Source organism: Mastigoproctus giganteus, chromosome 2 (assembly GCF_048544385.1).
Source record: "Mastigoproctus giganteus isolate SK-2022 chromosome 2, ASM4854438v1, whole genome shotgun sequence".
Lineage (NCBI taxonomy): Eukaryota > Metazoa > Arthropoda > Arachnida > Uropygi > Thelyphonidae > Mastigoproctus > Mastigoproctus giganteus.
In genome coordinates, this window is record NC_143576.1 from 254,246,381 (window position 1) to 254,259,865 (window position 13,485).

The window sequence follows — 13,485 nt, forward strand, 5'->3', positions numbered from 1 at the left end:
CTTTAGTTAACTTCTTCATAACCTGAATCTGTAGCCCTAGACAAATTATGTTAAGTGTCAGTTTGTTGTGTGTTATTGAAGTGTTTGATGGTTTACTCACATATGTGGCCTCTTAAATTTGTTTTTGGACCTCTTGTGAAAAGTGATATCCTAATAACCCTACCTTTTGCTGGATTTGTTTTTAAATTTAGTAATTCAAATTTGACTCATTAATAATAAATTGTCTTCTGCTTTCCCATGTTCAGCCGTGTGGGTATAGACTTTATATAATCATAATCTTTTCACAAACATGATGTGTTTAACCAATTCAGTAGGGGTTGCACCATAGGAGGAACCCCAATGGTATGTCTCAATAGAGATGTTACTTTGTAGGGAGAAAAAATAGTACATGCAACCCCCCGTATAACATGGTACTTCTACAACACAGTTTGAGAATTGCGGCGAAAACCCTGCTATTTTGTTAGATTTCATTTTCAATGTTTCCATTCCTTTTTGTGAATCCCTGCTGTTGACTTGCTAGTTGTTATTGCCTTCATGGTATTTTTCTAAAGCACATTTCTGGAGGTAACTACCATAAAACAATTTGCAGTTTTCTCCGATTTATTGCACTTTTCTGTTAATGTAATCAATTATAAACGGGTAGTTGTTATTTGGTGTTTTATTTTGTTTTTTTTTTTAGAAGCATTAGCAACTAAGGCCATATTGCTCCGGAGATATGCGGTGATCATTCCCTGCCATAGGCTTCTGAGAAGCGACTCAGAAGCTTATGGCAGATATAAGCTAGTCTGTAATCAGGTGACAAAGGAGGTTAGGCAGGCGAAGGCAGATTACGAGAAATCCTTGGCAAAAGATGCTAAGAAAAACAGTGAGGATTTCTTTACTTATATAAACTATAAAAGGAAAGGGATGAATCTGATTGGTCCACTTGACATTGATGGTTCGACTGTTGATGATCCTGCTCAGATAGCAAACAAACTGAATGAGTATTTTGCATCTACATTCACACATGAGGAATTATTGGTTTGAAAATGGCAGAAGGTTATCAAATTGTAGCAGGATACTTAATGATTTTGTAATAACTGAAAGCAAAGTAGAGGAGAAATTGTTGAAGTTAAACATAAGAAAAAGCACCTGGGGTAGATGGGATCTATCCAGTTATATTAAAGGAGGCGGCAAAGCAACTAAGCAAATCCTTAGCCATAATTATGACAGCATTCTTGGACTCAGGAGAGGTTCCCACGGATTGGAGATGTGCAAATGTATCCCCAGTTCACAAAGGGGGATCGAAGAGTTACACGAGTAATTACAGACTAGTTAGTTTAACTTCTGTTCCGGGTAAAATAATGGAGTCACTGGTTAAAGATGCATTGCAGGATCATCTAGACAAGACTGCAGCAATAATTCAGACACAGCATGGGTTTGTTAAGGGAAAGTCTTGTCTGACAAATTTGATAGGATATTATGATGTGGTTACAAAGGAACTGCATGCAAAAAATAATTTTGATATCATATATTTCGATTTCAGGAAAGCTTTTGACACTGTTGTGCATGGAAGACTATTGTACAAATTGGAGCAGAATGGTATTAAGGGTAGGTTGCTACAATGGATAAAGGGATGAAGACAGAGGGTGGTAATCAATGGGTGCTGCTCTTCTTGGACTAATGTTATTAGTGGAGTCCCACAGGGTTCGGTGTTAGGTTCACTGTTGTTTTGTATATTTATCAATGATATTGATGATGGTATATCAGGCTTAATGTTGAAGTTTGCAGATGATACAAAGGTTGGCAGGGTTGTTAATGACAGTAATGGCAGTGTGCTACTGCAACAGGATCTAGATAATTTGGGCAGTTGGGCTAAGAAGTGGCAACTGAAGTTTAACCTTGACAAATGCAAAGTATTGCATATGGGTAGAAGTAACCCCAGAGAAACGTACCAACTGTGTGGTACTACACTTAAGGTGGTAGAAAATGAAAAAGACCTGGGAGTAATTGTGCAGTCAGATATGAAGTTTTCTAAGCAACCAGACAGGCTGCCAGGGCAGGTCATGGGGTTTAAGGCAATGGTCAGGCCATGCCTTGAGTACTGCGTACAGGTCTGGAGGCCTCATTATAGAAAGGATGTAGATTTACTTGAGTGTGTACAGAGAAGGGCAACAAGATTGGTGAGGGGAATGAAGGGATCCTCTTACCAAGAGAGGCTTAAGTTCTGCAAATTGCAGTGGCTGGAGACTAGGTGCCTGCGCGGTGATCTGATTGAGGTCTATAAGGCCTTGAATGGGTTGAGCACGCTGGATTCTGATGGGATCCTTCCACTTGTTCAGATTACGAACCTAAGGGGGCATAAATTCAAATTAAGAAAAGACAGATGTAGATTAGATGTGCAAAAATTTGCATTTAGCCAGCGGGTGGTTAATTGCTGGAACAAACTTCCATCTGTCGTTGTGGAAGTTGATAGGTTGAATAAGTTTAAGGAGGAACTGGACAGGAATTTGGAGGGAATGATGTGATTTTTTTTTTTTTTTTTTTTTTTTTGGCTGATGCTGCATAAGCTCATACACTTGCTTTCTTGCATCAAATGCCACTGCTGCTACTACTACTTTCCGTGTCCTCCATATTTGGTGGTCACGATAAACGGGTTTTAACCTCAATCTTCTTGCATTTACTATAGTACCGATAGCTGGAATTCTGTGGGTTTTCACATTATTATGGTGAAATGTGTTCCCCTTCCATGAACTATTCAATCATAAAAAAACATAAATTTTCAGAAACTCATGACTTCATATCTCACGTGCAACTTGTGTGTGCCATGTTCTTTGTTATTAATTGCTTATTTTTACTGTTTTAAATTTTACATCCAAAAAAAAAAGTCAGTGAACAGAAATATCAATTAGTGAGTATGTACATATCACAGTACGTATTGATTAAGCTATTTATGTAAGCGTAAATTTATTTTTATTTTATTAACTGGAAAATATTCTTCCGATTTTCAGGTATCATTTAAATTTCTTAATTGGTAAGGTAATAAAGTTAAATTTGTGCTTTATATCTTTAAAGTGGGGGACCACTGTATTTTGTTGGGAGATCCCTGGGTTAGGTTCTGTGCTATTGAACTTGTGCTTGTTTGAGACCATAAAAAATTGACTTCAAAGTGTGCAGATTGTGACAGAGAGCAGAAAGTACACAAAAGCTAGATGCTGCAGAAGAGGTTGTGCTTAGGCAATGAAGAGGAAGAAAATTAAATGAACATACGTTATCTGACATATAAGTATCACAGTTTGTAAGGTAAGACGTTTATTCAGTTATTACTTTTTTTAGTTACTACTATTATAAAAATAAAGTTAAATTACGATATAGTTTAGGGCTAAAGCCTCGGGTTTTGTATGAGCTTAACTAATGTACAAGTTAGTGCAATTGCATCATTTCAATACATAGCCAACTACTTAAATAGTTATAAATTGGTATCATTAAGTATATTTAGCAACACTAGGGTACCTGCCCACCCACTGATGCTGCCATATGGGTGATGGTATCGGCTGAGAATAGCTAACAATAGTCTTCTCCTATGGTGAAGTGTTACTTATTTGAGGTAGGGCAATATAATAAATAAATGAATTTTCTGTTTATACTCCAGGACGACCACTCGGGCAGAGGAGTTCACAAGGTAGAGAGAATACAAGAAACAGCACCATATTTAGCAGTCACGGGTTTGGACCTGGGTCACTCAAGGCACGTGTACTTATGCACCCATGCGTTTGACCACTCAAGCGCATGGGTGCATAAGTACACTTCTTCAGGGATGCTTCTTCAGCATCCCTGAAGAAGCTGCTAATGAAATCCGCTTCAAAACGGCCTCAATCCTCCGATGCACACTGCCTGCCTGCCTGCTCCAACCTTAACCACTGGACAGCACACTGCTCTTTCCTCCGTAAGAAGAGGTAACATCATCGTCATACTGCCCCGCAGACAAGGAACCCCACACTGTCATATTGGACTGGTCAGATTATCTAGAGAAAGCCCTCATCCTGCTACAAGACCCGAACGTTTGAGCCCTTGATAGATCCGCCTGTCAGTCTTGGGACGCCTCCAGTCAAAGTGTTAACAAACTAGTCTATGCATAGTTAAAATCGGAGAAAATTTCTGCTTCGACTTGGTGGCTTCTGCATGCCACAGGCTGCCAACTGCCTCAGTTTTGTGTTCTACCTAAAGATTCATAAGCCAGGCGTTCCCCTCCAGCCCGTTGTGTCCTGCTGCAATGCACCTACATATGAACTATCTAAGTATATTTCATGATTCCTTACACATCCTATGGAAAATACTACCCACACTCACTAACAGTGGCGAGTTCATTCACCTTATTAAAGAGCTCTCAATCTCTGACAGCGAGATTATGGTGTCATTCAATGTAATGTCCCTGTTTACATCGATCCCAGTTCAACAGGCCATAAAGTGCGCCAAGAGGCTTCTGGAGAATGACTCGAATCTACCAAGCAGAACATTACTAAGCACAGAAGACATCTGTACTGCCCTCAACCTATGCTTATCAGGCAGCATCATTACCTTTGGGGATTCCTTATACAACAGGTGCACAGTACTGCCATTGGTGCCCCCCCATTAGCTCCAGCGTCGCCAACATCACCATGGAGGAATTGGAAGAACAGATATTCCTAGACTCACCAGTGCCTATTACATCATGGTGCAGGTACGTCGATGACATCTTCACTGTCATCTCACATGGGTCTAAAACGTTACTCCTCAATTCATTGTCAGTGTTCTTCGAAGTTGACGGGTCTCTTCCATTCTTAGATGTCCTGATAAAACATGTGGGCCTGGAAACCGCTGTATACTGTAAGCCAATGTGGTGTGGGCAGTTTGCCAACTACAGATCAGGCCACGCCCCTAGCCATCTGAACAGCACCGCCTGCACCCTATTCTCCCGTGCTTGGAGCCATTCTGGCTCAGATGAAGCTAGGCGTACCAAGGTTTCCAGAGTGAGAACAGACCTGGTTAATTGTGATTATCCAACCCACATTTTAGACAAGCGCTTATTGCAAGTGCAGGAGCTCGCAATCCACCCAATACCGTCATCAACACATGACAATATGCCTACCGCCTACATTCCCTACCGTCCAGGCATGTCGGGCCAGATTTCAAAAATCCTCCGGGAATACCACATAAAATGCATGCGGTGTGGTTTACTGCATAATTTGCGAAGATTGCTCTCTCCTATGTGGCAGCTGCTACATAGGAGAAGAGAGCTCAAGACTGCCTTGCAGAACATAACAGATCAATGGTGACCAACAACAATGAGCAGCAACCTAGTAGTTAAACGTTTAATCTCATGCATGCATCACTGCACGCATAACTCTGTATTCGTTAAAAATTTTGTCTCTAACATCTTTATCCTGTTAGAATTGCCAATGAAAGGGTTCCATTTAACCCCGAAAGCTACATGTCATTTATCATTTATTAAACTCTCTGGATCAAACAATACAGACTTATTCATGGCAACGCATTGTGTAGGTATTGACAATATGAGATATACTTAATGATGCCAATTTATAACTATTTAAATAGTTGGTTGTGTACTGAAATGATGCACTAACTTGTAGATTATATAAAGTTTAAATATTAAGTTATTGCTACTGTAAAAATTAAATTTCTGACAGTTTCTAAAAAAAAGGGAAAAAAGAGGTGTATTTTTGTTAACATTTGGAACGTAACCCCCTTTCTCCTGTATAACACGGTTTTGCATTACATGAGATTTTGTAGAAACCAAACTACCATGTTATACGAGGGTTACCTGTATTTGATTTTAACTCATCCCCCCCCCTCTTTTTTTTTTTTTTTTTTGACTTCTTATTCTTAGAGAAATTGAAGTTATATTAAATGTGACTTTTGCTGCATATAATTGAATTATTCTGAATTCACCTCCTCTGAGATACAAATTCTGTTTATAAAATTTATGGCATTGCCATCACAGTGAACTGATTGATTTTTTTTGGGATCTGCTAAGTTGACTTCTTTATTACTTAAAAAATTATTGATTTTTGTTTAAAAATAGTAGTGTGCTTGTTTGTGTTTATTTGATAAAGTTGGTTAATTTTTTCTTTACAAGGTTTTCAGAAATGCTTAAAAGCAATGGTTGTAGTCTGCAGCCATTGTTACTATATTGATATAAGAATGATATGAATGCAATTCAGGAGCATTTTTAAGTATATAAACTGTATATTTATAATGATACAAATGTGATCTCTCCATGAATTGGCGAGTACTAGAGCTTTAATAAACCCTCCACCGCTCGCAATATTACTGCTTCACCGCTAGCATTGTGTTGCTCCCCCTTCCATTGATCGCTTGGTCACTGGTTGGCACTGCCCCTGCCTCCCCATGGTGGGACCAGTAACCTGGGAGAAGAAACTTCCTCTTCCAGGGCTAAAAGGAAAAGTGAAGAATTGCAACGCATATCCACCACTAGAACCCACAGGCTCCAGACTTGATAATACTATCTCAGACTATGACTTGAATTGCCCGAAGAGACCATGGACTGAAAAACTAAGTGCAGATATGTCAGCATTTCTAATAATGCACTCACTATCCACACAACCTGTCTGCAAGTTACCGCCTTTTCTAATACAGAAATGTTTAGAATTGGTTGTTGGATCGTCTAAAATGGTCAAACGTCTCCAATCTTTCACCTTTTGAAGCTTCTACGCCAAGTAACTCAGAAAAATTGTTAAGATTAACAGTATTGCAGTGACAGTTATGCCCCATAACACACTGAACACCTCTAAAGGCATTGTTATTATTACTAGCCATATTGCCGACCGGGCTAGCCGAGTGGGTAAAGTACCTACCCGGCAACCCAAAGGTCGCGGGTTCGATTCCCGCCTCGGGCTTGGATCAAAGTACTGCAAAAACCTTGGGAGGTGCAATATGGCCACAGAAGCCGATGCGCCAACAACTACCAAATCAAAAAAAAAAAAAAAAAAAACTAGCCATATAGTGCAAGGAAGCCTGAGGCTTGCGCCGCACCATCTAAAAAAATTTCCAAGTTACCCTGAGAGAGAGAGAAGTAGAAGGGAATCTCTAAGAAAGAGAATAATGATGATAGCTAGCTCAAGACCCTTGGTTTGCCAAGCCCATACTCACCAGATGTGAGCCCCTGAGGTTATCACTGAATGAGACTTACCAAATGTCTCAGAAGATGAAATAATGCAAGAACTAGTGATTAGAAAGTGACACATGCACGGAGAATTATGACGAAAAATGATGGCAACCTACTACCAACCAGTCCTTTGACATTCAGTACTCCAAATATGGAGGATGTGGAAAGGTCAGAGAATGACCACTGTATATCCCCAGAGCAATATGGTCTTAGTTGCTAATGCTCCTAAAAAACAAATAACAGTTGTAGAATAGATGTACGGCAGTTTGCCTTTAGCCAGCGGGTAGTTGATTGCTGGAACGAAATTCCATCTGTTGTTGTTGAAGTTGATAGCTTAAATAAAATCATGGCAGAACTAGACAAACATTTGAAATGAATGGATCAGTAAAATGGGAAGTTTTTTTTTTTTTTTTTGGCTGATGCTCTGAAAGCTTGCTTTCTTGCATCATGCTACAGTTTCACACCAATTGTAATATCTTAGTATTATGTTATGTATTTTTTAACACTATAGCACTGCCTTTCTTTCAGTTGCACTTTTAATATGAAAGTATATATTTCAGTTCCTTTGATCATCACCTATCAGATTTAGGAATGGGTTGGTCAGGTAGTGGGAAAACAACAATCTGTCATTTCTTGATAATGTTAACAATAAGTTTAATAGTGCATTTAATAATAAAAGTTATTTACATTTGCATTGATTCGTCCCATTAACCTATAGGCAGAGACATTGTTGTGCTTTCTTCTCACTGTGGCTGAATAAGTCAGCCACTGGCAAAGGTTGCTTAAAAAATCTGTTTTCTTTCCGCAAATGAGGGGTAAAAATTGTTTTTAAAGTCGGGTGGTTTTCAATCGAGATGAATTAAAAGCCCCTTCCCCATGTGCATGTGCAGCAAACAGCAATGAATGTGTTAATTAAATTTACTAATCAGTTTGCTTTTATTCTCTTAAAAACTGAGTGCATCATATCAGTGGCCATTGTGGAAAAATCGCGCGTACACACACATGTTCAACATCTTAGGTCAAATCTAACTGTACTTAGTGCAATTGTTCACTGACCATATTGTTACAAAAATGCTAACAGTGTGATAAGTAAATTGCTTCATAATGTCGACAGTTCTTCTAACTATCGGCAATACAAATTGCCTCTGTTTCTTTCATGTGAAAGGTAATTTTTTAAAATAAACTGTTTTGTAAGTTTTTCCAACTTAGTTTTATAGTGAATCTCCACAATTACCAGTTCTTGGTTCCTATTCTGGCCTCTCTGCCTCTTCTTGTTTCCACATTGTACTATCTCTTGATTGTTTTAAATACCCAACCTGTTGCACTAATTAATTTTTTTCTACTATGTGTTTACTTTAAAAGCCTGCTCTTTACTTGACCACTTTATATAACTTTCTCTACTTGTTTGGACCTTCCGATTAACTCTCTAACCCCAGCAGAATGCATGCTGACTAGCAAAACAGATTTTGCTAGTTAGCATGCATTCGGCTCAACCAAATAACTCAAAACCACCTATAAAACATGTAAAAACCTACAACTCCTCCTCTGCTTTGGCCATGCCAGGTGCATTACCATTGATAGTCCCCATCCATCATAGTTCCCTATGTGCTGCCTTAAGTGTTTTTCACACCTTAGACCGGGGTTCGAGCCCGTGCCCACCAAATACGGAGGATGCGGAAAGGTCAGAGAATGACCACTGCATATCCCCTGAGCAATATGGCCTTAGTTGCTAATGCTCCTAAAAACCAGATAACAAACAAACAACAACAAAGTGATTATATCTCTATAGAAATAAACCAGCTGTTATGCCCCTTTACAATTAAATAATGACAGAATTGATTCTAACAGAGCTCCTCAAGAAACTCCCTGGAACTTCTGTTTGTTAATATGTGATGGCTGATTCTTACCATTGGGTAAAAATAGCCTCCCCAATCAGTATTTAAAATTGCCACATGCTGCTCACTTACTCGGTAGTACACAAATATATACAGGCAGTTCCAAAACTGATATAAAAATTGGTGCACCAGCTGTGTTCCCAAATGAAATGATATCATGACAACTTCATATTGAATGTAGCGTATATACTGCCGAGATAGATGTCATATAAGTAGCTATAGATCAGATTCATCTCCTGAAAATACCACAGAGTTTAATAAACACAGATTTATTTGCAAAGTGCAGTTTGGGCCTTTCCACCCTCCAAGCCCCACTCCCCAATTAAAAAAAAAAAAAAATTACAGGCCATTAAGAAATTCAAATAAAAAAAAACAAGTTTGTCAAAAATATGCTAATATTCCAAGACATTACTGGAAATGAATATGTCAATCAAGATGCTCAACTGTTACAAGCCTTATTGATCAAAGCCTTAAAGTCTCATATGCTGGCTGTAACCACATTTTATCCCATATATACACAATCGTTTGGCAATAGATATGGCTGAATCAGATCAACTTCTTAAAGCTCTAAATTACTTCAATAGCAATCACAAAAATTCTTCTCTTTGAGAAGCTTAGTGTTAGTGCAGCATTGAAAAAATTTTCAAACATAATTGGAACTATATAACATACAAATTTTACTTGTAAAGCAGAACTGTTATTTAACTTTTTCAGTTAAATAAATAACAGTTCTCTAAATTATCCTTGTGTGGTTGGTATTCTCCCCCCCCCCTTTCCCAAAATTTCATTTGAGAAGCAAACTCTTAATTAACCAAAAACTTCTTTTTTTTTAATCATCTGTACACAAAGTTTTTCAATAAAATATAATCAAACTACTTTTTTTACACTATATATTGTTTGGAGTAGAATCATGTATTACTAGTAATTTTACTTATTAATTCTTATGCATTTATGTTAATTCTTTATTATATACAATATTTCTTCATCCAGTTGAATTGCAGATTATCACTATAATATGTGCATTGTTATATGAAATAAATACCTAAATAAGTTTAGATGTTGCGAATGAAAAAAAGTTAGAAGGAAAAATTTTGCTTCGCCATAAAACTTCCAAAAATTTTATTTTAAATTGGAATTTAAAATGTTCATCTTGTTAGCTGTAAACTACTGGTGGATTTTTTTTTTTTTTTTTTTTTAAATCTTAGTATTACATTTTGAATTTTATTATTATTTATAAATATCGTTTTAGGTTGCAGCAATGAAGCAGGCTCTACATCTACTCCCCAAACAGAAGTAACACCCAGTGAACAAAGTGATACTCAGCCAAGCGCTCCTACTGAAGCCTTAGCAAGGTTAGTTCTAAAAATAAGTTAGGTAACCTGCTTAATATACGTGAAACAATCTGGTCATTTTTCTTTATAGTAGCGTCACAGGGGACTAACAGACAGAAAAAACACTCTCTAATAACTTTATAACTATGTCAGTTACCTTTTGGAACAGAACCAGGATGTGCCACCCAAATCATTCTAAATCTGGTGTTGTTTTCAGATATCTTACATTCAAGAGATTATATTGCTGATTCATATGAACTTCTGTTACCAGTACTCGATAAGAATCAACAATTTTATGGGGCAGCCCGGCAAAAAGTAACTAAACATGTAAAATATACATGTACCTATTAAACATGTTTAATAGGTACATGTATACTTGCATGTATACCAATGCTAGAAGTACAGTAAATAAATTTGATGAATTTGAAGTGATGGTCAAGACATCAAAGGCGGATATTGTTGGGATAGCAGAGACGTGGTGTCACACAGATATATGGAAAGCAGAACTGAAATTTGGGGAGTACAATGTGTACAGAAAGGATAGACAGGATAGGAAGGGAGGAGGTGTTATGCTGTTAATTAAGAAAAACATAAAATCAAAAGAAGTACATCCAGTTGATATAGATGAACAGTGCACTGTTGAGTCAGTTTGGTGTGACATAAGCACCGCGAAAGCAAAAATAAGAGTAGGAGTGTGCTATAGGCCTAATGACTCGAATGAGTACAGTGAACAATTGTACAGAGAAATAGTGGGCTAGTAAATCAGAATGTCTTATAATGGGGGATTTTAACTTCCCAGATATTGACTGGGACTTGGGGATTGGTCACTCACACACTAGTAAGATTTTGTGAATTTATTGGATGATTGTTTTCTGCAGCGGCATGTTCGAGAAGCAACCAGAGAGGGTAATACTTTTGATCTGGTGATCATTGGTGTATTAAGAATTTGCATATAAAGGAACGACTAGGTGGCAGTGATCACAGTGTACTGATGTGGGATTTACTTAAAGATATAATTACCATCAGGGGTAAAGGAAAGGGTTTTTGCTTCCATAAAGGTGAGTACAGTGGCCTCAGACAGTTTTTAAATTCTAAGTGGGAAGCATTCAAGGAATTAATCGTGGATGCTACCGAAAGTTTCATACCTATTAAGAAATTTGTTCAGGGTTTAGTCCTGAATGGTTATGAAATGAACTAATGAGACTCGTGACAGAGAAGAAAAATGCATATAAATTATCAGAATGTCTTTCGACTCAGAAGCCGATGGAAGATATAAGCTAGTCTGTAATCAGGTCGCAAAGGAGGTTAGGCAGGCGAAGTCAGATTACGAGAAATCTTTGGCAAAAGATGTTAAGAAAAACAGCAAGGATTTCTTTACTTATATTAACACTAAAAAGAAGGGAATGAATCTGATTGGTCCACTTGATATCGATGGTTCGACTGTTGTTGATCCTGCTCAAATAGCAAACAAACTGAATGAGTATTTTGCATCTACATTCACACATAAGAAGTTATTAAGGTTTTAAAATGGCAGAAGGTTATCAAATTGTAGCAGGGTGCTTAATTATTTTGTAATAACTGAGAGAAATGTGGAGGAGAAATTGTTGAAGTTAAACATAAGAAAGGCACCTGGGGTGGATGGGATCTATCCAGTTATATTAAAGGAGGCAGCAAAGACATTAAGCAAACCCTTAACGATAATTATGAGAGCATCCTTGGATTCAGGGGATGTCCCCATGGACTGGATACGTGGATCCCCAATTCACAAAGGTGGATTGAAGGGTGACACAAGTAATTACAGACCAGTTAGTTTAAATTCTGTTCCGGGTAAAATAATGGAGTCACCGGTTAAAGATGCATTGCAGGATCATCTAGACAAGACTACAGCAATAATTCAGACACCGCATGGGTTTGTTAAGGGAAAGTCTTGTCTGACAAATTTGATAGGATATTATGATGCAGTTACAAAGGAACTGGATGCAAAAAATAATTTTGATATCATATATTTGGATTTCAGGAAAGCTTTTGACACTGTTGCGCATGAAAGACTATTACAAATTGGAGCAGAATGGTATTAAGGGTAAGTTCCTACAATGGATAAAAGGATGGTTAAGTGGGAGAAGACAGAGGGTGGTAATCAATGGATGCTGCTCTTCATGGACTAATGTTATTAGTGGAGTCCCACAGGGTTCGGTGTTGGGTCCACTGTTGTTTTGTATATTTATCAATGATATTGTTGAAGGCTTAATGTCGAAGTTTGCAGATGATACAAAGGATGGCAGGGTTGTTTATGACAGTAGTGGCAGTGCGTTACTGCAACAGGATATCTCGATAATTTGGGCAGATGGGCTAAGAAGTGGCAACTAAAGTTTAACCTTGACAAATGCAAAGTATTTCATATGGGTAGAAGTAACCCCAGAGAAACGTACCAACTGTGTGGTACTTCACTTAAGGTGGTAGAAAATGAAAAGGACCTGGGAGTAATTGTGCAGTCAGATAGGAAGTTTTCTGAGCAATGCAGACAGGCTGCCATGGCAGGTCATGGGGTTTTGTCAATGATATATAGGAATTTTGATAGCAGGGAAAAGGAGGTGATTGTCCCTCTGTATAAGGCAATGGTCAGGCCATGCCTTGAGTACTGCATACAGGTCTGGAGGCCTCATTTTAGGAAGGATGTAGATTTGCTTGAGCATGTACAGAGAAGGGCAACAAGATTGGTGAGGTAAATGAAAGGATCCTCTTACCGAGAGAGGCTAAGTTCTGCCAATTGCACTGGCTGGAGACTAGGCACCTGCGCGGTGATCTGATTGAGGTGTATAAGGCCTTGAGCACACTGGGTTGAGCATGCTGAATTCTGATTGGATCCTTCCACTTGTTCAGATTACGAACCTAAGAGGGCATAAATTCAAATTAAGAAAAGACAGATGCAGAATAGATGTGCGGAAATTTGCCTTTAGTCAGCGGGTGGTTAATTGCTGGAACAAACTTCCATCTGTCGTGGAAGTTGATAAGTTAAATAAATTTAAGGAGAAACTGGACAGGCATTTGGAGGGAATGGTGTGGTGTTTTTTTTTTTTTTTTTTTGCCTAAAGCT

At 38.1% G+C, this 13,485-nt stretch overlaps 1 protein-coding gene across 6 annotated transcripts in view; it reads left to right on the top strand.

Moving 5' to 3' along the window:
* Nucleotides 1-13,485, top strand: part of HUWE1 (HECT, UBA and WWE domain containing E3 ubiquitin protein ligase 1) — a 1,105,343-nt gene that overhangs the window by 836,807 nt on the left and 255,051 nt on the right. For all 6 annotated transcript variants that reach the window (XM_090389849.1, XM_090389845.1, XM_090389850.1 and 3 more), the window contains one exon: nucleotides 10,310-10,412. In XM_090389849.1, the coding sequence (XP_090245975.1) occupies nucleotides 10,310-10,412 (103 nt within the window). The remainder of the gene's footprint in view (nucleotides 1-10,309; nucleotides 10,413-13,485) is intronic.